At 42.2% G+C, this 27,643-nt stretch overlaps 1 protein-coding gene across 5 annotated transcripts in view; it reads left to right on the forward strand.

Moving 5' to 3' along the window:
• CAMK1D (calcium/calmodulin dependent protein kinase ID) overlaps positions 1-27,643 on the forward strand; it is a 501,235-nt gene that overhangs the window by 190,854 nt on the left and 282,738 nt on the right. Inside the window, exon 1 of one of the 5 annotated variants that reach the window (XM_042944890.1) lies at positions 15,557-18,472. The exons of 3 other annotated variants lie outside the window; for them this stretch is intronic. In XM_042944890.1, coding sequence (XP_042800824.1) covers positions 18,411-18,472 — 62 coding nt within the window. In that variant the 5' untranslated portion in view covers positions 15,557-18,410. Of the gene's footprint in view, positions 1-15,556; positions 18,473-24,156; positions 25,256-27,643 lie in introns of those variants that run through there. One more of the 5 variants, XM_042944886.1, reaches the window with a different exon arrangement.

Consider the following 27,643-nt stretch of genomic DNA (forward strand, 5'->3'; position numbering starts at 1 on the left):
CACAAAAGCAGTGAGAATGTAGCAGGGGTGTCTTGGTGACAGCGGAGCTCTGGGGAAACCTCTTCTGAACCTCTTTTCTGTCAGGGGTGCTGGGGGAGACTGACATTCTTCTGCAAAACCCAGTGCGGATCGGGCCTGCAGAGATCATTAGGGCTGTTCTGTAATTTTAAAGGCAATAAAAGCGGGGTGTAGAAAGCTTCTCGAAGGTGGATCAAACGCTTCCAAATGTTGCAATGCCAGTGAAGACTAGTCTCTGCCTCCTGGGGGGTGGCGGCGGTGGGTGGGTGGGGGGTGCTTTCCTAACTGAGCGGTCCATCCTGCCGCCTCTTGTCCACAGAAGGAGCTGAAGTTGTGTTCTTTACAAGCCCTGTCCTTCCTTTATTGCTTATTCAGCACGATTGCACAACCCAGAATAAATAATAGTGAAAGCAAATGGGCCAGCACTAGTGTCTGTTTTATGAGAATTTAATTATGCTTCTCACGGCAAAGTTGGATCTTTGCTTTGCTTTGTAGCTTTATCGCTGTTTGGTCTTCATTAAGGCGAGCATTGCGTGCTCTGGCGTGTACCAAATACTGACAAAATGGGGCAGAGGAGGGCTGCTTGGACAAAACAAGCGGTTTCAGATAGGTGCGTTCCTCTTCCTTCTCCTCTGCCCCAGCCCCTGTCACATCCCATGTATATGAGAAATCTGTCATTTCCCCCCCAAGCAGCGTCCTCCACCCAGAATTCACTCTTTAAAAAACATTTTTTTTTAATGTTTATTTATTTTTGAGAGAGAGAGAAAGAGAGAGAGAAAGACAGAGTGTGAACGGGAGAGGGGCAGAGAGAGAGGGAGACACAGAATCCGAAGCAGGCTCCAGGCTCTGAGCTGTCAGCACAGAGCCCGATGCGGGGCTTGAACTCACGGACGATGAGATCATGACCTGAGCCAAAGTCAGATGCTTAACCGACTGAGCCACCCAGGCGCCCCCAGAATTCATTCTTCTGTACGAGAATCATAGATTAGAAGAAATAGAGAATCCAGGTGGGTTCCAGGCTCTAGGCCACGCTAAATGTGTGAGGACTGACGAGTCACTTAACTCCCCGAGCCCTTATTTTCTCATCTCGTAATGGGTGCAGTATGCCTGTCTGGCTTGCTCCTGGGGGCTTCTTTGAGCATCAGACGAGATAATGTGTGAGTGAGTGTTGGGAAGCTTACAATTCTCTATATACTGTGAAGGAAGAATTGGAAGGACTCAGGTCCTTTCTCTCATGCTCATTCAGTGCTTGGTACCCCTGAGCACTAGGGTGGGGACCCGGTCTACCTCAGGTCACAATGCATCCTGAGTTCCTAGCACAGTGCTCAAGAAATGTTTTTTTGAGCAAACGTTTGGCAAGGAAGTGGTCTTTTTAATATTCCTTATATAAACACAGAGCTGGGAACATTTTTCAAATGAACTACACTAATTAGTTGAGGAATTGATTTATTGGGTTGTTTGTTACAGTGCTGAGCGCCTCATTAAAAATTTTGAGGCTAACAAAAGAATTGAAACTGGGATCTCAAAGACCCAGCTACACCCCATGGTCACCGCAGTGGTGTTCACAATAGCCAAGATGTGGGAACAATCCAGATGTCCGTCAACAGATGAACGGATGAAGAAAATGTGGTCTGTACATACTACGGGCTATGATTCAGCCTTAATAAAGAAGGAAATCCTGCCATTTGTAACACCACGGATGAGCCTAAGGGACATTATGCTAAGCCAGTCACAGATGGACAAATCCTGCATGATTCCACTTACAAGAGATGTTCTAAATAGTCAGACTCACAGAATCACGGAATAGGATGGTCGCGGCCAGGAGCTGGGGGGAGGGGGAAGTCAGAACTGTTCTTTTCGGTGGGTGTAGAGTTTTAGTTATGCAGACACAAAAGGGCACACACTGTATGATTCCACTTCCGTGAGGTGTCTAGAGTTGTCAGATTCACAGACAGAGGTAGAAAGGCCGTGGCCAGGAACTTCAGGGAGGAGGGAAACAGGGAGCTGGTGTTCATGGGGACAGAGTTTCAGTTTGGGAGGAAGACCGAGTTCTGGAGGGGGATGGTGGCGATGGCTGCCCAGCCCTGTGGATGTTCTCGGTGCCATGCAGCATACACTTAAAAATGGGCATGACGGTAACTTTTACGATATATATGTTTTGCCACAGTGGGAAAAAGCAAACACATCAAGTCCCCTTCTCTTCCCTCTTCCCTACTAAACTCGCGTTTTGAGGTTCATATTTAGTTGCTACAACTCTACCAATTGACTTAATTTCCCCGTTTGAGCCAAAGCAGGAAAACAGGAGCTTCCTCTGTTCTTAGACTCTCTTTAAGATTGTAAAGGAAAACGAGTTCATAAGCAACATCAACTCTTCTGGAAAACTGCCTCCCCTGACCTAGAGGATGGGGCCAGCAAGTCCTGACGATGTACGAAGTTATCTGTGAGAGGGGGGTGTGGGGACACAGGCTGTGACCATCACATCTTATTAAATTTTCTGCAAGGCAGGAAGGCATCTCAGAAGAGGAAGCAGCAGTGCCAGAATCCAGAGGCTGGAGAGAGAGCCTTCATTTGGATAATTGCAAGTCTTTCCTTTCAGCAGCTGCTAATGGGAAGGGCCCCAGGCCAGAGGCATCACCCGCCTTTAATGCGTGTTCCCTCACTACCCTGAGCAGGGCACACGACAGCCATTTCCCGACCTGGAACCCAGCTCTGGGAGGAATAATGATTTAGACACCAGTATTTGACCAAACCAGTGTTGTGTTATCATCGTGTGACCGAGCATGGATCCTCATCTTCCTTTAGACGTGAATTTGCACATGGGTGGGGTGATGGTTCTTTCAGAACTTTGAGGTTTTAGAATGTGACTTCTCAGTGATCTTTGTTTGAAAACAGGCTCCAGCAAAGCCCGGCCACTGTGCTCAGTACTCTTTAGTGTTTCCTGGGGTCCCATAGGGCTTTGTCAGTGACTGTGGTTCACAAATAGCCACACAGTAGCAGGTGAATTCCACCAAGGCCTGCATTACATGGCCAATTTCTAGGATGCAGATTTCCATTTTGGGGGCTGGGATCACTGAAAATAATATTCTGTGTCGGTGCCTGCTTTCATTACAGTAGGGAGGAAATGCTCTTAGACTTTCAAATAGATACCTCTTTGTGGGCAAATAAAAACTTGAATGTAAATTCAGACTCTGGCCCGCCCACCGGGGGTCAGTGTGCCCTGGGGGCCTTAGCTCAAAGGTCTGCGCTACTCAGTTCTAGGTGGTTTGGGAAGCCGTCTGCTTTTTGAAACCTTTTCCAAAGCTGTCTTAAGACCTTGTGTAATTGTTTCCCATTTTCCACCCCAAAGTGCTCCTTCATTGACAAGCATGTCTGAGAATCGAATGTTCTATCACTAAGGTGGCCACGGGGCTCCTGGATGTCTCAGTGTGTTGAGTGTCTGACTTCAGCCTCAGGCCCTGGTCTCACGGTTTGTGAGTTTGAGCCCCATGTTGGGCTCTGTGCTGACAGCTCAGAGCCCAGAGCCTGCTTCGGATTCTGTATCTCCCTCTCTCTCTGCCCCTCCCCCGCTTGCGCTGGCTAGCGCGCGCGCTCTCTCTCTCTCTCTCGCTCTCTCTCTCAAAAATCAACATTAAAAAAACCCCAACAAACCAAGGTGGCCACACACACAAGTGACGCAGAATTACATCGTTTGCCAAGAGGACTGTGGTCCTGTTTCTGCCAGCTGCTGGTGCAGCCCCGGGAACACGCAGTAATTCAGTCCTTCCCTCAGAGTCACCGGTGACATGAAATTTCATTCTGGCCACCCCTGAATGAATCAGAGTGCCTTCTGCAGGATGCATTGGGGACACAAATCTACAAGCGTGGCATTTTCTGGATTTCTGTACCTCCATTCTGCAGGGAAGACAGTGGAAATGAATGCAAATGAATGCAGACCGGCAGCCTTGACGAGCCGCGAGAAGCCTTAATTCAGCAGCGTGTACACCATTGCTTTCTCATTCTTGAAGGCGGTCCCTGCGCTCTGATAAGAAATGGGGTGCAAAGGAGGGAAAGGATTTGGCGGTTAGGCTTTGCAAAGGAGCTGGCTTGGGAAGCAGGATGGTTTGACCTTCCCGATTCATTTCTCTGGCACTTACGCTGTGCCTGGTTTTACTGTGCAGTTGGTGATCTGCTTCGTCACAAATAGGCTCAAGTTCCTCTTCACTGGTATCTGCCCTGTCTCCCAACTTCAGTTTGTAGGTGGCAGTGAATCTAGGTTTTGGTATTGAATGTCTCCTTTGCTTGGCTCTTATGGATTATCGCTGCAATGCTATAGGCAGTTCAGATACTTATTACCCAGCAGGACCTAGTGGTTTTCATGTGTGGGTGCAAATTAGAATCTCCTGGGGGAACTTTTGCAAAATATGGATACCCGGGCCCTATTCCAATCCAGCTGGATCAGAATCTCTGGGTGGTGCTGAGACACCAGTATTTAAAAAAAAAAAATTAATGTTTATTTATTTTTTGAGAGGTAGAGCATGAGTTGGGGAGGGGCAGACAGACAGGGAGACACAGAATCCGAAGCAGCTCCAGGCCCTGAGCTGTCAGCACAGAGCCCTATCGGGGGCTCCCACTCACAAACCATGAGATCATGACCTGAGCCGAAGTCGGATGCTTAACTGGCTGAGCCACCTACGTGCCCCTACATCGGTATTTTTAAAAAGCAACTTTTTTTTTTTTTTTTTGGCTGATTCAAATGTGCAATGGAATCCAGAACCCCTACAGCCACACAGAAGGATCCTCACTCCTGGGTGGGCACAGAGACTTGATCTCACCACACAGATAATAGGAATGGACTGTCCATAATTTCTCAGCAAGCCAGCAGCATCTCTGAGCAGTGGGGACAGCAAATACAACCTATCAGTGTGAAGATCCCTGAGTCTGTGCTATTAACAAGCTGCATGAGTTCACTGGAGGTGTGTGTGTTTTTCAGTTGCCTCATCTGTGAAATGGGGATAATGATTGCTACCCTGTGTTCCTCACTGGGCTGGTGGGAAAGGAGCTGATGAAATCATTCATGTCTGGGAAAGCACACTGAGAAATATAATAAAGCACTATACTAAAGGAAGCTATCATTATTCCCTGGCATATTTCAGTGTAATAAAAAGCCCAGTGCACTGTAACTCTGTCTAAAGCTTTAGCATATGGCTTGAGTGCAAGTATCAGTATGTGTCCACTCATCAAAATGTTTATAACACCCTTTGTACAAGAGGCACACGGATGGAAAGAGCTAGATACCTTTGTGTTTCCGTTGGGATCTGTGAAGGCTCAAGAAGCCAGTGCCTTAACCTGCCTCTGATTTGAGACTGTCTTCACGTTTCCACTGCCTGCTCCACCAAAAGCACACTGGTTTGTTTTTTTTTTTTTTTTTGCACCTGCCCGTAGGGAGATCTGGGGCTCATTACTGGAGCTGTAATTAACCATGGCATGTCTTTATTTTGATAGCTCTGGCTTCATATTGTCTTCCAGGATTTAGACTCCTTGGTTGCCGCTGTGGTGGTTTCTTGTTTCCAGTTGCCCCTTTGAATAGCTTTGAGTCTAGAAGTGGGTGTGATGCAGCAGACAGACCATGTCTGTGGTTTGTGAAACTCAGGAGAAAGGTTGTGTTTATAAAAGCTCACCAGAGCTCATATGGGCCTTTGCTTATTTCCAAGGGAAAAAATTTTCCTGGTTCAGGTGATTTTGGTGCGCTCACAGAGCATGAGGGGAAAAACAAACAAGCCACATGTGGCGAATGTTGACAATTCCCATAATAAAAGGACCAAGGCGGACACACTTTGTTTAACTGCTTTGACTCTTTTCTTTTCCTGAATAGAATCAATAGCACTGACCTCAAAGAATACAGTCAGGATTGTGTTATCCCACCATGAGTAGCAAAGGTTTGGATTTACTGCCCAGTCCAGCTCCAGACCAGAAGAGGAAATTCTGATGGGGACGCATGATCATCTGTTCCCCAGTTGAGTGTTTCTGGCTGCAGCTGGGGGTTTTGCTGGCTTTATTGATTGGCCTTTAATTTTCATTCATTCATTCATTCATTCATTCATTCATCCATCCATCCATCCATCCATCCATCCATCCCTCTCCAGGGTCTTTTTCCTGGCCTTTCTGAAGGCTGTCCACAAGAGGTGTTAGGACAGCAGGGTAGAATCACTGGACTCGGGGAGCCTTGGGGAGTCATTATGTCAGGCTCTTGAGTTCTTGGGATGGGGCACAAATCACGTGAGCCTCTGCAGAAGGAAGCAGCATTATTGTAAATGCGTGGGCCTTATGGCTTTCAGCACCAAGCTGCTAGTTAATAAAGTCATAGAATGCGCAGCAGGCCCACAAAGGAAGGCCTGTTGGGACTCTGTGAGCTTCTTGAAGGCAGGGCCCGTGACTTTTTCATAAATGATCATGCCTTATTCTCTATTTAAAGTGAAAACTTAAAGCAGTGAAAGCCCAAGTGATCGATGGGGTCGTATCTCCACGTTTGTCTCTGTTTAAATCAAACATTTGTTCATCTCTTGGTGTGCCCTATTGCAGTGCTGGGCTGTGCTTGATTCTAATAGCATTATAAATTATGCTTTCTCCACGCAGGCATTTGTGCTGTCCTGGAGAGAGCGGAGTTTCCCCGGGTGGTTACAGTGGGGTAAGGACATAATGGATCCCAAGTGCTTTTTAACTGGAGAGTGGTACAGAAATATTGAGGTTTCATTAATGCAAATACTCGCAACAGTTATTTGATCAGACTGTTCTCATCAGGAGGCAAGGGGGGATTATGGGTTAATAGGGCGGGGGGATGGGTAAACCTATACACACGTATATTGCTTATATCAGCACACTATTCATGATTATGCAAATTTTGCACCAGTTTAGGTCCACCTTGACCACACCTGGAGCGTTTGCATTAATAAATAAAGAGTTATGATGAAAATAATGACAGCTCTTCAGTTCTCGTCTGCCCATATGCTAGACACTGCGATGCAGACTCCTGCTGTCTCATTTAATTCCTACACAGACACAGTGAGGTAGGGGTGTCGTTTGCTTTTTATAGATAAGAAAACTGACGTTACTTAGGTTATATAGGAAGTATGTGGGGCAACACACAGGTCCGCCTTGCTTCCAAGTCTGTACTATTTGTAATTATGATTTTTTGTTTTTTAAAAATGTTTATTTATTTTTGAGAGAAAGAGACCACAACAGGAGAGGGACAGAGAGAAGGGACAGAGGATCCACGAATCCAAAGAGGGCTCTTCGCTAACAGCAGAGAGCCCGATGCGGGGCTTGAGCGTGAGATCACGACCTGCGCCACCCAGGCGTCCCTGTAATTATGTTTTAGTAACAATTTAGTTTGGTTGGTGCCCTAGCATGGGATTAACAAAGAGTACTAGCCCAAGCTGGGCTTCAGTCAAAGCAGAGTTGCAAGTTGGGGGGAAGAAGCTTCTTTAATTCATTTTTCACCACTCAACAGGAGGTGCCTAGTGCAGGACCTGGGACACAGCGGTGCTATGCACTCATCGGTGTGCATTTATACACTCTTTAAAAAAGGCTTTTTAATTTTTGTATAGTAAAAATCGCTGTTTTCGTGTATAGTTCTGTGAGTTCTCACACACGCATAGAATCATATACCTAGCACTACAGTCAAGATACAGACCATTTCCATAACCTCCAGATCCCCTTGTGTGCTGCCCCTTTGTAATCAGATACCCCCCTCTGGCCCTCATCTTTGGCCTCCTGGTCCTCTTTCTCTCTAGATTTTCTTTGTGGGAGTGTAACAGACATGGGATCGCTGGGTAGGTAGCCTTTCTGAGTCTGGCTTCTTTCTCTTAGCGCGGTGTGTCAGAATCATCCATGTTGTTGCATGTATCAGGAGTGTGCTCCTTTTTGTGTCTGAGTATCCTACTGCTTGCTGTAAGGTCCAACCAGCAGTTTGTGTAAACCATACAACAGCTGACGGGCTTTTGGGTTGTTTCCAAGCTGGGTGATTATGAATATAGCTGTTATATGCATTTGCCTATAGGTTTTTGTGTAGATCCATGTTTTTGTTTATCTTGGTTAAATACCAGAGAGTGGATTGCTGGGTGATAAGGGTTTTTTTTTTTTTTTAATTTTTTAAATGTTTATTTATTTTGAGAGAGAGAGACAGCATGCTAGCAGGGGAGGCGCAGAGGAAGAGGGAGATAGAGAATCCCAAGCAGACTGTGCACTGTGAGCATAGAGCCCGATATCGGGCTTGATCTCACAAACCTTGAGATCATGACCTGAGGTGAAACCAAGAGTCAGATGCTCAACGACTGAGGCATCCAGGCTCCCCCTAGGTGATAAGGTTAAGAATATGTTTTTAACTTTATCAGAAACTGCTAAAGCTGTTTTCCAAAGTGTCTGTACCATTTCATAGCCCTGTTAGCAGAGTATAATGGTTCTAATTGCTCTGTCTTCTTGGTATTTGCAGGTTAAAAAAAATTGTAGCCATAGGAATAGTCATGTAGAGTTAGCTCACTGTAGTTTTAATATACAGTTCCCTAATAACTAACGATTTTGAGCATCTTTTCATGTGCTCATCTGTTATCTGTATGTCTCTGAGGGAGTGTGTGTAAATGTTTTACTCATTTAAAAATTTTTTTTAATTTAAAAATTAAAAATTTTATCATTGAGCGTAAGAGTTCTTTATACGTTTTGAATACAATTCTTTTGTCAGACATCTTATTCTCTAATATTTTCTCTTGGTCTGTGGGTTTTCTTTTCACTCTCTTAAGAGTGTTTTTTGAAGAGCAGAAGTTTTTAATTTTGACGAAGTCTAATATTTCAATTTTTTCGTTCCTGGGATTGTGCTTCTCATGTCATAGTTCACAACTCTTGGACTAAACCAAGGTCACAAAGATTTTCTTCTACAAGTTGTACAGCTGCGTGGCTTACCTCAACGCAGATGACCCATTTTGAATTAATTTTTATTGAAGGTAGGAGTTGCACGTTGCCATTCTTCTTTGTGTGTAAAGATTGTCCTGGCAACATGGGTTTCGAAGATTATTCTTTCTGCTTTGCACCTTTGTCAAAAGTTGACTGACCATATTCATGTGTGTCTATTGATGGACTAAATATCCTGTGTCGCTGATTTTCATGTTAATCCTTTTGCCAGTACCACACTGTCTTGATTATTGTAGTTTTATACTAAATCTTGAAGTCAGGTAGTGTGAGTCCCCCAGCTGTGTGCTTATTTTTCAAAATGTTTTTAGCTGTTACATTTCCTTTACTTTTCTTTCTTGTTTTAATTTTTTAATGCTTATTTTTATATTTGAGAGAGAGAGAGAGAGAGAGAGAGAGAATGAGTCGGGGAGGGGCAGAGAAAGATGGAGATCGAATCCGAAGCAGGCTCCAGGCTCCGAGTTGTTAGCACAGAGCCTGACGTGGGGCTCAAACCCACAAGCTGCAAAATCATGACCTGAGTTGAAATCGGGGACTCAACTGACTGAGATACCCAGGTGCCCCATCCTTTACTTTCCTATATGCATTTTAGAATTATTTTGTCAATTTCCACAAAAAAAATCCTACTGGTATTTGGATTAAGATTGCATTGAATCTGTAGATTAATTTGGGAAAAACAAACTTCTAAGCAATGTTAATCTTCCAGTCCATGAACATGGTCTATCTCTGCATTTATTTAGATTCTCTTGATTTCTTTCATCAGTGTTTTATGTTTTTCAGTATACAGATCCTGTACGTATTTTATTGTCTTTGTGCCTAAGTATTTCATTTTTTTGGCAGTTTGTAAATGGTACTGTTTTTAAAGTTTTTATTGTCAAGTTTTCATTGTTGATATGCAGAAATATAGTTGCTTTGTTACATATTGAACTTGTGTCTTGTAATCTTGCTAAATTCGCTTAGTATCCTGATACTTTTTTGTAATAGATTCTCTGGGATTTTCTACATAAACAATCATGTCATCTATAAATGGAGATATATATATTTATTTCTTTTCCATCTGTGCCCCTTTCTTTTTTTTTGTCTTGCCTTATTGCACTTGTTTGGGTGTTCAGTATGATGTTTAATGGGAGATAGGAGTGGTGATATCTGACATCCTTGACTTGTTCCTGACCTTATGGGAAAAACATTTAGGCTTCCACCTTAAGTATGATATTAGCTGTAGGGTTTTAATAGATGTTCTTTATCAGATTAAGGGAATTCTGTTTTAAGAACTGAAGTTGTTGTTTTTGATCATGAATGGATATTGAATTTTGCCAAATATTTTTTCTGCATCTGTTGAGATGATCGTGTAGTTTTCCTGCTTTAGTCTATTAAAATGTGGATTACATTGGTTTTCAAATGTTGAAGAAGCTTTGCATTCTTGGAATATATACTACTTGGTCGTGGTATATTGTACTTATTATATATTGCTAGATTCAAATTGCTGATAGTTTGTTGAGGGTTTTTGTGTGTATGTTTATGAAGATTATTGTTGTCATTTTATATTCCCACCAACAGTGTATAACTGGTTTTGATACCAGAGAAATACTTGACTCAAAAAATGAGCTGGGAAGTATTTACTTTTCTTCATTTTTCTGGAAAGGATTTTGTAGAATTGGTATTATTTCTTCCTTAGATATTTGGTAGAATTCATCAATGAAACTGTCTGGACCCTTAGTTTTAGTTTTTGGAAGGATATTAACTATGAATTACAATTTTTTAATAGATTTAGGAGTGTGTTTAGGTTATCTGTTTGTTCTTGAGTGATAGCTTTTATTTAAAGGAACTGGTCAATTCCATCCAAGCCAGTCGTCAGTAAAATAAGGCCCACAGAGCAGCCATTTATTCTTTTTTTTTTAATGTTTATTTATTTATTTTGAGAGATAGAGAAAGCAAGAGGGTAAGGGGCTGAGAGGGATGGAGAGGAAAAATCCCAAGCAGGCTCCATGCTGCCAGAGCAGAGCCCAATGTGCGGCTCAACCTCACTATGAGATCATGACCTGAGCCAATATCAAGAGTTGGATGCTTAACCAAATGAGCCACCCAGGTGCCCCAGCCATTTATTCTTGTAAATAAAGTTCTATTAGAATAGAGCCCATTTACTTACCTAATGTTGTGCACTGTAATAGCAGAGTAGAATAATTATGACAGAGACCATATGGCCAACAAGCTTTAAATATTTACTGTCTGTCCATTTACAAAAAAGTTTGCTCACACCTTGTCTGAGTTGTCAAATACACAGACTAGGTTGTTTATAGTATTCTTTTATTAGCCCTTTAATGTCTATAAAGTCTGTAGTGTTATCTCTTCAATTCACTCTTGATATTAGTAATTTGTATTCTCTCTTTTTTTCCCCCTGGCCAGCCTGGCTAGAGATGTATCATTTTATAGATCTTTTTAAAGAACCAGCTTTTGGTTTGATTGATTTTTCTCTGTTGTTTTCTCTTTTCAATTTCATCAATTCCTGCTCTTATCCTTATATGTGCTTTCTTACACTAAATTTGGGTTTAATTTGTTTTTCTTTTTCTAGTTTCTTGACGTCAAGTATTAGATTATTGACTTGAAAATTTTCTTATTTCTCCTACAATCGTTTAACACTATACATTAGTCTCTAATCTGCATGCCACAAATTTTTGATATGTTGTATATTTTTTTCAGTCAATTCAAGACATTTTCTAATTTGTCTCTTTTTGACTCCTGGTTATTTAGAAACATGTTGTTTACTTTCCAAATATTTGGGAATTTTCTAGAGAATCTGATATTGATTTCTGATTGAATTCCATTATAGTCAGATAATATACTTTGTATGATTTCAGTTCTTTAAAAACTTTAAGGTTTGCTTCACGATCCACAACGTAGTGTATTTTGGTGAATATTCCATGTGCTTGAAAAGACTGTGTGTTCTGCTGTGGTGGGTACAGTGCTCTATAAATATCAGTTAGGTCAAAATATTTGATAGTATTATTCAGCACTTTTGTGTCCTTGCTGTCTACTTGTTCTGTTGATTGCTTAGAGAGGGTTGTTTGTGTACCTATCCTAGTCTAATACTGAATTTGTTCTATTTTTTCTGTCTTTTTTTTTTTTTTTTTTTTTTGCTTTAAATGTTTTGAAGCTCTGTTTTAAGATATACACACAGTTAGGGTCGCCTGGATGGCTCAGTCGGTTAAGCATCCGACTTCAGCTCAGGTCATGATCTTGTGGCTTGTGACTTTGAGCCCTGCATTGGGCTCTGTGCTAACAGCTCAGAGCCTGGAGCCTGCTTCAGATTCTGTGTCTCCTCCTCTCTCTGCCCCTCCCATGCTCATGCTCTGTCTCTCAATAATAAATAAATGTTAAAATTAAAAAAAAAAGATATACACATAAATACAGATAAAGATATATTTATCTTTATGTAACAATCCTCTTTATTCCTTATTGTCCTTGTTCTGAAGTTTATTTTGTCTGATATTAATAAATAGCTTCCTTCATTTCGTGTTTCTAGAGTATATCTTTTTCTGTCCCTTTAATTTCACCCTATGTATATCTGTATCTTTACATTTTTAGGTGTTTCTTGTAGGCAGCATATACTTAGGCCCTGTTTTTTTGGTACAGTCTTACCATCTCTGTTTTTTAATTTGTTTGGATCATTTACATTTAATGTAGTCATTCATATAGTTGGGTTTAGGTCTACCACTTTATTATTTGCTTTCCGTTTGTCTTTTCTTCTTTTGATACCTCTCATTCTTTTGGATTACTTGATCTTTTTTTTTTTTTTTTTTTTTTAATTTTTTTTTTTCAGCGTTTTTTATTTATTTTTGGGACAGAGAGAGACAGAGCATGAACGGGGGAGGGGCAGAGAGAGAGGGAGACACAGAATCGGAAACAGGCTCCAGGCTCTGAGCCATCAGCCCAGAGCCTGACGCGGGGCTCGAACTCACGGACTGAGAGATCGTGACCTGGCTGAAGTCGGACGCTTAACCGACTGCGCCACCCAGGCGCCTCGGATTACTTGATCTTTTGAAGAGTCCATTAAAATCTCTCGTTTGGAATTTTGGTCATCTGTCTTTTGTATGTGTGTGTGAGTGTGTGTGTATCTGCTCTGGAGGTTACTATATATATATGTGTGTGGATATATATATATATATATATATCCACACACATACCTTTTAATAATCTACTTTGACATAAAATTTTGTTAATTGAATAAAATTTAAAAGCTCTTCAACCAAATAGACTTTTTTTTTTTACTGTGTCCTCTTTATAGTACAGTTGTCTCCATACATTAAAAACTCAATTTTTGCTGTCAGTAGTCATCCTAATTATAAAGACCTTAAGCAGAGACAAATGGTCTATCCTATTTACCCAGATCTTTACCATTTCTTTAACTTTCCCTTTATTCTTAAAGTTCTAAGTGTCATTTTAATATTACTTTCCTTCAGCTTGAAGAGCTTAGTTTAGCATTTATTTTAGGCCACATCTTCAGGTGATGATTTTTCCCTTTTAAACTTTACTGATAATGTCTTTATTTCACCTTTATTCCTAAATGGTATTTTCTTGGAAATTGACTTTCGCTGTATATGGAATTTTAAAATCTTTAAAAATTTTTCCATTGTCTTCCAGTTTCTATCATTTATTTCTTTTTAAATGCTAATTCTATTTATTTGGTTTTTTATATTTTAGTTAATATATAGTACAGTGTTGGTTTAAGAAGTAGAATTCAGTGATTCATCACTCACATACAACACCCAGTGCTCATCATAAATGCCCTCCTTAATACTCATCACTTATGTAGCCCATCCCTCATCCACCTCTCTCCATCAACCCTCAGTTTGTTCTCTGTCATTTTAGAGTCTCTTGTGGTTTTTTTGTTTGTTTGCTTGTTTTGTCTCTCCCCTCCTTCCCATATTTTCATCTATTATGTTTCTTACATTCCACATATGAGTGAAATTGAATGATATGTGTCTTTCTCTGACTAACTGATTTCACTTAGCATAATACATTTTAGCTCTATCCATGTCATTGCAAATAACAAGATTTCATTTTTTGATGGCCAAGTAATATTTCATTGTGTATATATATGTATATATACCACATCTTTATCCATTTATCAGTTGGACATTTGTAGTTTGGCTATTGTTGATAATGCTGCTATACACTTTGGAGTGATTTACCCCTTTGAATCTGTGGTTTTGTTTCCTTTGGGTAAATACGTACTCATGCAATTGCTGGGTCATAGGGTAGTTCTATTTTTAGTTTTTTGAGAACCTCCATACTGTTCTCCAGGGTGGCTGCACTAGTTTGCATTCCCACCAGCAGCGCAAGAGGGTTCCTCTTTCTCTGCATCCTCTCCGACACTTGTTTCTTGTGTTGTTAACTGTAGCCATTCTGACAGGTGTGAGGTGATATCTCATTGTGGTTTTGATTTGCATTTCCCTGATGATGAGTGACATTGAGCATCTTTTCATGTGTCTCTTAGCCATCTGCATGTCTTCTTTGGGAAAGGTGTCTATTCACGTCTTCTGCCCATTTCTTAACTGGGTTTGTTTTTTGGGTGTTGAGTTTGGTAAGTTCTTTATAGATTTTGGATACTAACCCTTTATCAGATGTGTCATTTGCAAATATCTTATCCTATTCTGTAGGCTGCCTTTTAGTTTTGTTGATTGTTTCACTGTGCAGAAGCTTTTCATTTTGATGAAGTCCCAATAATTCATGTTTGCTTTTCTTTCCCTTGCCTTCGGTGACGTGTCTAGTAAGAAGTTGCCCCTGCCGAAGTCAAAGAGTTGCTGCCTGTGTTCTGCCCTAGGAGTTTAATGGTTTCCTGTCTCACATTTATGTCTTTCATCCATTTTGAGTTTATTCAAACTCAAATGTGTATGGTATGAGAATGTGGTCCAGTTTCATTCTTCTGCATGTTGCCGTCCAATTTTCCCAACACCATTTGTTGAAGATACTCTTCCAAAAAATAGAAATGGAAGGAAAACTTCCAGACTCCTTCTATGAAGCCCATTACCTTGATCCTATAACCAGACAAAGATCCCACTAAAAAGGAGAATTAGCTTCCAGCATTTCTGAAGAGGTTGCTGATTTCTCTATATGTGATGTGCTGATTTTCTCTGGCTGCTTTCAAGATTTTTTCTTTACCTTTGGTTTTCAGCAATTTGATCATTGAGTGTGTATTCTTTTCTTTGAATTTATTTTATTTAGGGTTTGGTAAACTTTCTGAATCTGTAAATTTATGCCTTTTTACAATATTTAATACATTTTTAGCATTCTTTCTTCAAGCATTTTTTTTTTCCTGCACCAATTGCTTTTTTCTCCCATTCTGGGACCGTAGTGACAAGAATATTCGATCTTTTGGTATTGTTTCACAAGTCCCTATGACTCTGATCATTTTTTTTTTTCAATTTGTTTTTCTCTACCGTTATGATTCAATAATTTTGATTGCTGTATTTTCAAGTTTCTGGACCCTTTCCTGAACCTATTATTTCATGCATCTAGTGAATTGTCAAAAGAATTCAATTATTGTATTGTTCAAGTCTAAAATTTCCATCCATTTTTTTCTGTATTTTTAATTTTCCTCTGAAAACTTTTGTCTGTCCATTAATTTCAGCAGTATTCATACTTACTCCTAGAGCGTGGGTATAGTAAATGCTTTAAAGCTTTTGTCTAATAATTCTAATATCTGGATCATCTTGGGGTTGACATCTATTGATTGTATTTGTCCTTTTTTGGGGGGGCATGTTGAATAATTTTAGATTGTATTCTAGGTATTTTGAATATTATGTTGTGAGACTCTGGCTTCTATTAAAATCTGCTGGAGAATGATGGTTTTGTTGTTGTTGTTGTTTGTTTCCTAACTTCTCATCCCCTCCCCTCCCCTTTCCTCTCCTCTCCTCTCATTTTGCCTCCTCTTCCTTTCCTTTTGAGACCCAACCAGATTAGGCTCAGGTGACAAGTCTGTCTCACTTCTCATGGGTGGTGGTAACAAGGTCCATTCAGTTTTCATAGCCTTTGCTATGTTGTTTCTATGTGCTGACCTGGAGTTAGTTTGGGATTTATGTGGTTCTTTATATTGTAATTTACTTCTTGCTTCTTGGGGTCTATTTCACACATGCATATTTCATGAATAGTCTGGAACTTGTTTGATGCATACACAGTTTTTCAAGATTTCCTTCCCCAACTCTCCCCTCTCTGGAATTTTCTTCACAGTCTCTCTCAGGGGCCCATTTCCTCTGTTCTTGTCAAACAGGTGGACATATTTCAGAGTTTTATCCTCACACCACAAATACTTTTGTTCAGCTCTGTGGACTGGGAACACCCAGAAGGCAAAGCAGCGAGAGGAGAAAGAGAACAAAAATAATCAGCATCTCTTTTCACTCTTCAGACCACAGGATCCCCTTTTTCGAGTCCTTTTGGCCAGAGAGCTGGGTTATCTCTTGGGGTCCTAGATTCTCACATTGCCCAGCCTCAGTGCTGCCCCCTGACTGGGGCTGGCCTTACATCGGGGCAGAGAGAAAAGGAAAAAAATACCAGGGATGTCCTATCACATGCTTTGGTTTCCCAGGGCTCATTTTCCCTGTTTTCTGGGCAGAAAGGGGAGATTTTTCTCAGAGGTTTTGTTATCTTCTCCCACTGTACAATTTTTGATTTGACTCCTCTTTGGATCAAAGCCAAGAATTCAAAGAGGAAAACTTAATCCAGGAAATTTACCAATGTATATTTCTTCAAGTTTCAACTTCCTCTGTCAATCTGGTATTGTTTGCTTTTCAGAGTCGTCAGGAAGTTGGGTTTTGTATTCTGTACAGACGCTTCACTTATAATCAGTGGGAGAAAGAGGCTTTGTGGATTTACTCCATGTCGACCAGTCCCACAAGCCTTACATCCTCCTCTTTAGAAATAAGCAGTAGCATACTATTTGGTATACCATTTAGCATACTGTTTAGCACTTGTTTCTTTTTCTTTTACTTAAGACTGTATCTTGGAGATTATAATAATGCTATTAATAGTGACAATAAAACAGCAGTTCTTGAATGCTTTAAGTTCTAGGCACCGTTCTGAGCACTATACATATATTAACTCATTAAATCCTTGCAGCAACCCTTTAGATAGCTAGATAGTATTATTACCATTTTACAGATGATGATACCTCATGAGAGAAATTAAGAAACTTGCCCAGTGTCACATAGCTGGTCAGTAGAGGAACTACCTAGGTTGTATGGTTCAAATGTCCATATATATAATGAAAAATTATATAATAATAATGACAATGCTAATAATATCCAACACTTAACTATCCCATGCTAGCTAGAAAACTGGTGTAGAGATAGATGTACAAATCATCTTCAGAATGAAGTGTTTTTGTGAGCACATCACATTTATTCTCAGGAGCAAGTATATCCATTCTGCCTGTAGGAAATTTGAGAAAAGTCAGGTGACTGGCCAGAGAAGTGGTTGTAGGATTCTCTAGTATAGACAAGAGGTCTCTGCAGTGACTCTTGCTGTCCCCTGTGGATGGTACAGGACATTTCTAGCCAGTGTACTTTGGAATAACAGGGTCATAGGTGGTTAGAGCTGGAAGAGACTCACAAGGTCTAGGTCCACCTCCAAGTTTGATAAATCGCATATCACGATGTGTCAGCATCTCATACAAGGTAAAGAGGTATGTGATCGTTAGTTGCTGTAGATAAGGAAACGGTTCTCGAGAGCTAGAGTGATGAGGTCCTCATCTTCATCACCATCATCGGAGCTACATCTGTAGAACACGAAGGTCCCAGGCACTCTGCAGGAGACTTATCTGATGTTTAAAATAACCTTGCAAAATAGCTGTTATAATCCCCATGTCTTTTGCATAAGGAAACGGATGCTCAGAGACGATTGGTAACTTGCCCAACCACAGTGACCCATTCACAGCTTCTTTACTGAGTATCCTCTACATATGCTAATTATGCATGTAATTACCATGTAACATTTTGTCCCAATTGAGATACTTTTCTGCACGAAGGGCGGTGGGTACTGGTAGTTACTATGCTGGGACTGTCCTCGGCAAACGGAGATGATGGGTCACCTTGGCTATGTGCCTTGACTTCCAGATTGCACACTTTATATTTGCCTTAGTGTGTCTGATTTAGATGATAGAGCATGTTCTAAAGGCTCAGTGTGCATGAGTATTTATTTTAATGGATCTGTTGGTCTGGTAGAGATGAACCACACAGAACTAGGTATACCTTAATGGGGTGGACAAAGGTCAATTACAAATTTTGCTCATTGTTGCTGAGAGAGAAAGGACATCCTTTTAGCAAATGTAATTTTAAAATATGAGTGTTGTGCAAAGTCATGAAGAAAGCCCTTAAACCAATATCTATTTTATAGATTTTCCTCTAGGGCTGAGTACTCATGAACCTTTTGGGATGAGTATGGTTAAATATGGACAAGAATAGATGTGTTTTCCCCTCTGTTACACTGAGATGACGGAAGATCTGTTGTCATGTACTTCACGGAGGTAAGACTTTAGAAAGGGGAACAAGTTCAATGTGGATTTTCTCTTACATACTCATGAAAAAGATATCTAGCCAACTGGTCATGATTTGTCAAGCTGGGTGATGTATCTTAATATACATAAGCACATAACGCAGATCGCAATTCCAAGGAAGGGAATGGTATCCCTAGTTTATAAATGGCATAGGCTGTAGTTGTCACGTGCATTCTGCCACGAACTGTTTTTGCGTATTACTTTTGTGGACCCCTTTTGTCTTTTCTGCATTACCATTCCAAGCTTCCTTACTTCTCTTCCAGTGTTAGTCTGGAGGCCAATGCGATCAGAAGTCTAATTGTCTGGGATAAGACAATTGGAGCACAGGCTTTAAAGGACCCTAACTGTGAGGCTTCCCCCGTGGCAAATAAAATGTGTGGAAGTGACATGAAGTTTACATTAACATCAGCATTCTTGTTTGGACATTAGTGGGGAGACCATCACAATCTGATGATGAACTCCTGGTACCTGTATGTACCATCACGTAGTATGTGTTCGGGACCCGTTAAGGCAAAAAGCAGGGCTCCCCCCAGCAACCTGTCCAGGGTGCCTTCATTCCCTTTTCTGTCTTGTGCTGAAATGAGATAATGGCTGCGGGGGACGTATGGAAATTACCAACATCAGAAGGATCCTGTGCCCTGGCCCTTCCTCATCTGTATGCATCACATTTGCTTAAACGTATTGTCTGCAGGCAAAGTCCAATTATTTGGAACCAAGTTCCTAATGATAAACATAATGACTACAGTGTCTGTCATTGTGCACTCCATGGAGCAGGGGAGACTACAGGGAATCATCAGAATTGAAAAAAACAAAACAAAACGCGTCTTGCACAGAATAGCATGGTTGGGGGGGGGGGCACGCGTTCAAGATTCATCTTCCATGTTGAAATGATAAATTAGAGAATGCAGAGTAATTATAAATGAGAACCAAGCCTTGAAATTGCTGTCACCCGACACTGTGTTCCCTTTCTTTGTTTCCTAGCAATGATATTCTCATAATGTCCAAGCTAGCTCTGTCATAAACTAAAAAATGACTTTTGCTGTTTTCCCCATGGGGAGGCTGATGTGGCAAATAACTGTTAAACGATGAGTATGGATATCATTACAGAGGCCAGGGGATTGCTCATAAAGGCAAGAGAGATTTTCTGTCTCTGGTTACAGAGATTTACAATCCAGGAATCTGAGAACTCTCTCTCAGTTCAGTTCCAACAGGGACCTAATCCAGCTCTTCCCAATAAAGGATATTCCAGACACTACTCAGTGGAGACCTTTGGCCACACTAGCTGACCACTTGACAGTGCTCCCCCTAGGAAGATTATTGAGCAATTAAATCATTCCTAGAATGGAAAAAAAATCTTCATGGCTCCCATTCCTAATCGGATTTCCTTTTCTTAATTCGATAGAGCACCTTGCCCGTTTTCTTTTTTGTTTTTAAAAAATACGTGTTGTCTTCATCCATCCATCCATCCATCCACTCAACAACTGAAGATTGATCACTCGGCCCAAAGCGTCATGTTTAATTCTCCTCATTTTATTTTTTCATGAGTGACCTATCTGAATGCATCGCTGCTCTGAACCGTCTCCCTGTTGCGTTGTTTGTCTGGTTGTGAGATCATCTGAATGGAAGGAAGTGTCTCATGCACCACACCACATGCCATCTCCTGGTCATCATCTCATACTGGCATGCAATACTCCTTCATAGACTGATTAGTCATGAATTTATCTTTTTAAAGCCTGATTTTCATGCCATAAACTTCCAATTATGTTTATTATATGACCACTGTGTACTTTTTTTATGCTCTGCTTTCTGGATACAGTTTTCCATTGCTTCTTCAGTCTGCATTGCCATTATTTTAATGGCTCTGTATCATCACCATGATCCGCCTTTCCTGCCCCTAACTCTTCAGTGTGACACAGAACCTCCACTCTAACTGGGTAGTTCCTACGGCCATTTTATTAGTAAGGAGGTGAATTTGGAGTTCCTATTAACATGGTGTGAACAGGTTATGCATTTATTATTTTCAGGTAAAAGAATTTTTAAAATAGGGAATCCAGGGCTAATATGGTGGCTCTATGAAGACACAGGGAACCTAGGTTCTTTCTGTTTTTCTATTCCATTGCCACAAGCAAGGGACTTCTATCCTCAAGGTCACAGGCTGACCACTCGAGATTTAGCCATCATCTCCTTATTCTAGAAGGAAAGAAACAGTAAGGGACCAAGGAATATGCCTCACAGCCAAATCAGTTCTCCTTTAAAAGAGTTGCTACATAAGCCTCGCATGATGACTTTGGCTTCAATCTCACTGGCCACCTCTAGCTGACAGGGAAGTTCAGAAATGTAACTTTGCAGTTTGGTGTATGAGAATAATGTTAGCTGTTGTAACAAATAAGCCCCCAAATGTACTGGCTTCACACAATAGGCCTTTATTTTTTTCTCATAAAAATATAGCACAGATGTCCCTCCTTGCCAGTAGGCCTCTCCCATGGGGACTGAGAGCTCCAGGCTCCGTGTATCTATGGCAATACCCTCTTCTAGGACCTGCATCCTTGAACTGAGTGGACCTATGGTGAGCAAGAATGGAGAGTCTTGCGTGGGAGGTGTTTCTGGGCCAACCTGGAAGGGCCCACATCATCCACTTATGCTCCATTGGCCAGAGCTCAGTCACACAGCCACATGTACCTGAAAGGTGATAGCTAGTAGTTAGCTCTGTGCCTTCAATGAAGGGGTAATGGGTTTGGGAGTAGCCAACCACTGGCTGTCGGGATTCTGTTACTGGGAAAGACGTTCGAATGTACTGAGACGTGGAATGAGTCTTAGCTGCAGCTTCCGCTCATTTTTCCCACGGACACTCTTCCTGTTCCGGTTCTCCCGGGTTGGGCCTCCTCCTTCCTGGGTCTGTGTGGCGATGCTAGTCTTTACCATGTTCCCCACTCTCCAGCTTCTTGTCCATGCTGCCACATTTCGCTCTAGATTCCACAGTGACTTGTTTCTATTTGTCCAATGTTTCTTGGGTCTTGGTTTTTGTTCTCTAACCATGTGAAAGCGGGGACTTTATTCTCTTCTTCTGTCATCATTAGTGGGTCACTGTGCCCTACTAATATGATGTGTACATCTCATCAGAATGGCCAAGAAGTCCTCGATGAAATCAGCTCAAAGAAATAACGAGGCCAGGAGTTAAATAGTTAAAGTTGACACTATTTGGCCAACATGTGGAGGCCATTGGAAGGGGCACCGGCTTCTGTGGTTGCATCCTAACCCTGTTGGTCATGTGCTCTGAACCTAGACGGGGCCTTCTCTTTACTAGATCAAAGTTTACTCTAGAAAATTTCTGCTCCTAAAAGGGTACTCATATGCCCTTGCTTTGCAAAAGTCCAGTGCTCAGTTTTGGCCAGGCACATTTTGTTCTTTTCTCTGTGTTCTTATGATGTTCTGTGAACATTTTCATTGTAGGCCCTATCGCCTCATCAAAATAATTAGTATTTCCTGATCACCCTAAGGAGTGAGTGTACAATTTCCATCTTTCCATTTAACCCTTATAACAGCCCCATGAGGTATGTGGTCTCACTTTGCCCCATTGTCCTGAGGAGGAGACGGGCTCATTGAGGTTCAGCGAATGTGCCTCATGAATGAACATCAGGTCTGTGAGTTACTGTGCTGTGTTGCCATGCATAAACTGAGCCTGTACCAAGGAAACTGGGCCCCAGGGCCTCCCTGCTTGCATGCCCCCAGCTCTGCAGTTTTGTGAAGGCACCGATGGCTATTCTGCCTCAGGTTAAAGTTTTTAAAAAATCACGAAATACTCATATTTCCCACAAAGTACAGAAAAATAAATGAACAGATTACTGGGTAACCCCCCCCCCAGATTAAGCAAATGTTGATAAACATTTTGCCTTATTTGCTTCTGATTTCTCCCTCAAAAATGTCTTGGGCACAGGATCCGGTTATGGAGACACACCCCATTCCCTTTCTTCCCAGGGTCAACCTGTTCCTGAAGCTGCTATCCATTTGCATTATGTGTCTTGAGACTTTTTAAAAACACTTTCAAGGTTTATTTATTTCTGAGAGACAGAGAGAGAGAGAGTGCGCGAGGGAGGGGCAAAGAGAGAGGGAGACACAGAATCTGAAGCAGGCTCCAGGCTCTGAGCTGTCAGCACAGAGCCCAACGCATGGCTTGACCTCACAAACTTCGAGATCATGACCTGAACTTGGATGCTTAACCAGCTGAGCCAACTGAGCCACCCAGGCGCCCTGAGACTTTTTCTCCATATGTCCGTACTTTATGTTCCAGCAGTTGTAGGGCCTTATGATTATCGGTGTATATGTGTGTGCGTCTTGTAGAGGACCTAAATGGAATCTATACTGTCAATATCTCTTAGTAACCTGCTTCTTCTCACCTATTGTTATGTTAATACACGTAGATTTCATCATTTAATTTAACTGCTAGAGTATTCCACTGGATGACTGTAGGATAGCTTACTTTAGTCATTTGGGATATTTACATCCCTGTAGATTAATTGGGATATTGCACCCCTTTAGGTAAATACACGTAGCTCTAATTCTTCATTAGACATATAATATTCCATGGCATGGATGCACTATTCCCCCATTACTGAACATTCACAGTACTTTCGTTATTTTCCACTACTTACAGTGCTGCAGTAAGCATTTTTACACATACATCCTTATGTAATGTTTTTATTTCTATAGGGTAGGTTTCTTAAGATGAAAGTTAACAGGTACAGCCAGGTTAGTTTCCAAGAATGTTTTGGCAATTGACAGGCAGCCCGTAAAGTGACCTTTTTCCAGCCTGATGGGAAGGAAGCTGTCCTGTTGAGGTTTTATTTCTCATTTCCTGGACTACTAGTAAGGTCGGGCAGCAGTTAATATGTTCATTGGCCATTCTGTGAACTGCGTGATTGTATCCTTGCCCACACTGAATTGCAAGACCAGAGCATCTCAACTGGGCGTGGTTTCTGTGATCAGTGCTCCCTAGAGGTGTGTGTGTGGGGGGGGGGGGGGGCAGCCTCTTTGACAGCCCTTGGTGTCACTGGGGTGTTAAGTTTTTGTCGTACAGGTTGCAATTATTCCTTCACCCCGGCCCTAGCCTGTTACGCTTTTTACTTTGTGCTAACTTTTACTATGCCTTGATTTCTTAATTGTAAGACTTGACCATTTTCTCTTTTCCAACATGATTTTTGGGTTTTGTGTCTTGCTCATGGACATTAACTGATGCATACCTTTTAATTCTTTTCTCCTAACATGTTTCCAACATTTTTACTGTAGCTTTTACTTGGAAATTTAAGCAGCATCTTTAGAGAACCCAGATTTTCTAGGTATGTTATTACAGCATGACGAAGGCTTTACCATTTACGAATTATCATTGACTACATATCATTTGCTTGAGTATCCAATGCTCTGCTGAGGAACAAGGATGTGACATATATTCTCATCTTTTCCATTTAACGTTTATTTTTTGAGACAGAGACAGAGCATGAGTGGGGGAGGGGCAGAGAGACAGGAGACACAGAATTCAAAGCAGGCTCCAGGCTCCAGGCTCCAGGCTCCAGGCTCCAAACTGTCAGCACAGAGCCGATATGGGGCTTAAACTCATGAACTGTGACATCATGACCTGAGCTGAAGTCAGATGCTTAACCAACTGAGCCACCCAGGCACCCCTTATCTTTTCCGTTTAAAAATTTATACTTTGATCTTTTCTGTTCAAGTACCGTGAAGCTCACAGAGTGAGAGAGAGGGATGGCCAGCTGGTAGCCGTGCACACTTGGGAGACCTGGGCTGGTACATTTGTTTAAAAACCAAGTAAAGAAACAAAATCATTGTAATTGTCCCTGGTGTTTACCCTGAGGAAAGATGCCAGGACTGGAGCATCCTGGAGACCGACAGAGGATCTCTTTAGCTCCTGCCATTTATGAGGGTTGAGACATGGTGATTTTTTTTTTTCCTTAGAGGAGAAAGGCAGGCAGCAGTGCGTAGAGAAAGGGGTTCATTTTGCTGCTGCTGGTGAGGTAGATCTGATCTAATGGTGAAAACAATTGGTGTTCCAGTTTCTATTTTTAAGCATACTTTTCAGAAGCATCAAAGTATTTGGCAAAAGAAAAAAAAAGTTAAATCGTTTTAGTGTTCTATTTGTGTGCGTGTGGGGTTTGGATATATTTCCATAGCCTCCTTTGTGGATGGGCATGTGAAATGGCTTTAGCCGTTATGAGGATGAAGTGCCCGTTCCAGAAAGGTACAGACCAGTTGTTAGGCGTCCAGCAGATTAGCGATTCCATGCAGAGTAGCGTTATTATTCTCCACGCGGCCAGCGCAGTCCAGAAGACACACACCAGGAGCGTGGGCGGCCAAGCCCCTGGGGTGTGAGCCTGTGCCCACAGGGGGTCCGAGGGCGGGCCCCGCGTGTACCTTAGCGGCCCTTACCTGAAGCAGAAGGTGGGGCACCGTCTCCACCTTGCACGTGGCCAAACTGAGGCAAAACCAGGGTGAGTTTAAGCAGCTGTGTGACATCACTCAGGCTAGAATGAAGGGCCTTCTCGCTGTCTCGAGGAACTTTGACTAAATCATGATCAATTCTGCTTTTTTATTAGGGAGCATGAGAATATTGTTAAATTAGCTAGAATGATAGCATCTGTGAAGCCAGTGCCCGCCTTGAGCCTTTGTGCTTTTTTTTAAAGCTCTCACATGGAAGTAAGATGTGTCGCACCATCAGTGGAATGGAGATCTTTCAGGATCTTTCAGGTACCCCAGACCCCACCGAACCCTTGCCGTGAACCACGGGTGCTAACGCTCTTTGTGGATCTCATGATCCTGCCTTGTCCCTCCTTCACACAGCTGTGGGCCCTTCATGCGTGGTTCCCTGGCCTGCAAAAGTCTTCTAGATCTGCCCGTGATCTCTTCCCTGTGCCGCTCAGTCCTCAGCAAAGTGCCTACCTCGGCCACCCCTTCCATCAATGCACACTCTGTCTCCCCTGCCCCCCCACCCCCACCACTTTATCTTTGTTTCTAGCTCTTACCAACACCTGGCACATGTCTTTGTTTACGGTCTGGCCCCCTCTGGCTGGCGTGGGAGCTTCGTGGGGCAGAATGTGCCTTCCATTGGCCTCCGTATCCCCAGGGCCTGGCGTATCACAGGGCTCACTAGTCCTTTGCAGACTGGGCAGCCCGTGCTGTTTACTCCCCTGCCAGCTCGCAGATGTGCGACCTGCTCGCTGAGGCAGCAGCAGCGGGGTCAGGGGACATTGCCACTGTGCCTCACCACCTGCGGGAAGCAGTGCAAGGTGACCGTGCCTCTTATAGCGGTCAGCTCCAGCTTGTAGTTCAGGTTTCTGTGATGGTGGGGTCCACCTTCCCAGGGCCAGAGCTAACTAATGACTGAAATATGGGTCCTTAATCACTGTCGTCAGGACTTAATGCCGAGCAGGTGCACATGTGGCTCCCAGGAGACACATTGGGCTTTAGCAGAGATGTCTGTAGATACGTCCCTGACCCAAAGAAGTGTCTCCAGCTCTTCAATGGGCCAATTTGGGGAGATGTTTCTGGGCAAGCAAGCCTTTTGGAACCCCTCAAATCACCTGCCCTGGGGAATCTCACACACCTCAGAGCAGCACCCCCCTCAGTAGTGCACTTTCCAGGAAGCAGAGCCGTGGAGTTTGTAATGGGTGCCTTCTGCCTTGCACGGGGAAAGACATGGATGTGATGTGCCAACAGCATGTTTCTCTGCCTCGACGGAAGCAGCCAAGCAGCCTGGGGCCAGGGCTGATGGCGTCTGCAGGGATCAGAGCATTCAGGGCACGCCGTTCCTATCATCTGAGAATGGCCAGGGCTGGCAGAGGTAGAGCAGACCTTCCATTCATGCCCATCGTCTCTGCGATGGGTCATCACTTCCATGGCTGAGTCATTGAGAAAAGCTCAAAGGACAGTATCCTCGTGCTTCTGGCCTCTGTTTTGTGTGCAGTGGTATCTCAGGGGATGACCTTTGGGTTTTGTGGGTAGCCACTAGGCAGACTTATTCTCATTTTCATCCAGAAGTAACGTCGTCATCAGCACCTCCCCACAAATTGCTTGGTAGTTTGTGTTGTGTGTGATTGGTGAATAAAGCTGGGTACCAAGGCACAAATGGCTAGGGATGTATGCACTTTTCTTTCAGCTGGGACAGTGTTAATGTGATCATGTTTTAGGAAATGGCAGAACTTGTCATTTGTGCTTGAAGATGAAGTTCACTCTATTAATCAGGAAATGGATAATGAGACGTGTGGGGAGTTTAGAAAGAGGAATTAGCAGGTGAGGAAATACAAGGGTCAATCTTGAGTCTATTGTGTTTTTGTACTTTTGAAAAGAATACAAATTATCATGTAGAATTTTAACATAGAAAGGCAATAAAGAGGGGGCCCAGTTTTAAAACACTGAAGAGTAGACTCAGAACACGAACAGAAAGTTCAAACTGAAAATTCTTCCAGTGTCCTTTAACAGAGAGTGTGGGCACCTGGAAGTCGGAGGCAAGGGAACCTTCGGTCTTCAGTCCTTGGGATTGAAATGGGCAAACATTGTCAGAACCTTAGAAAGAAGCCAAAGTTATTAGCCAGAGGGTTGTCTGGCTAAGAAAATTTCAGTGAATTTTCCCATCAGAGCCCAGATTGCTATTGATTTAGTGTGTGTGGGAATTTGGACATTCTTTTTTGGGGGCAAAATATAGCAAAAAAATCTCTACACCCTTTGCAGTCTTGTTACCTTTTCTCAATTATGAAATTAACTATACCTGAAGAGATGGCATTGGCTAAAAATGAAAAAGCATGATTCTGGCAACAGCCCAGGGTTAGAACATCACTTGTTACCTCATTCGTAAAATTTTTAACCTCTTTGAACTGAAGTTTTCTCAGCTATCAAGTAGGCATAATGTTATCATGCAGGGTTATTGATAGAATTGGAAAATTATCGGCATATGCTTTTAGAAATAAGCTAATAAGGCTTTAGTCTTGCATCTTGACCAAGTTCTCTTTACCACTTTGTTTATGGAACCATCTGTAAACAGTACAGCTCAGTTATGAAAAGATGTACAGGGCATTTCATTGGTTAGTGTAGGGAGATTCAGCCAATTATGGACTTATCACTTACTAAGGTAAAAAGAAA

The sequence above is a fragment of the Panthera leo genome, chromosome B4 (genome assembly GCF_018350215.1).
Source record: "Panthera leo isolate Ple1 chromosome B4, P.leo_Ple1_pat1.1, whole genome shotgun sequence".
NCBI classification, from domain to species: Eukaryota; Metazoa; Chordata; class Mammalia; order Carnivora; family Felidae; genus Panthera; species Panthera leo.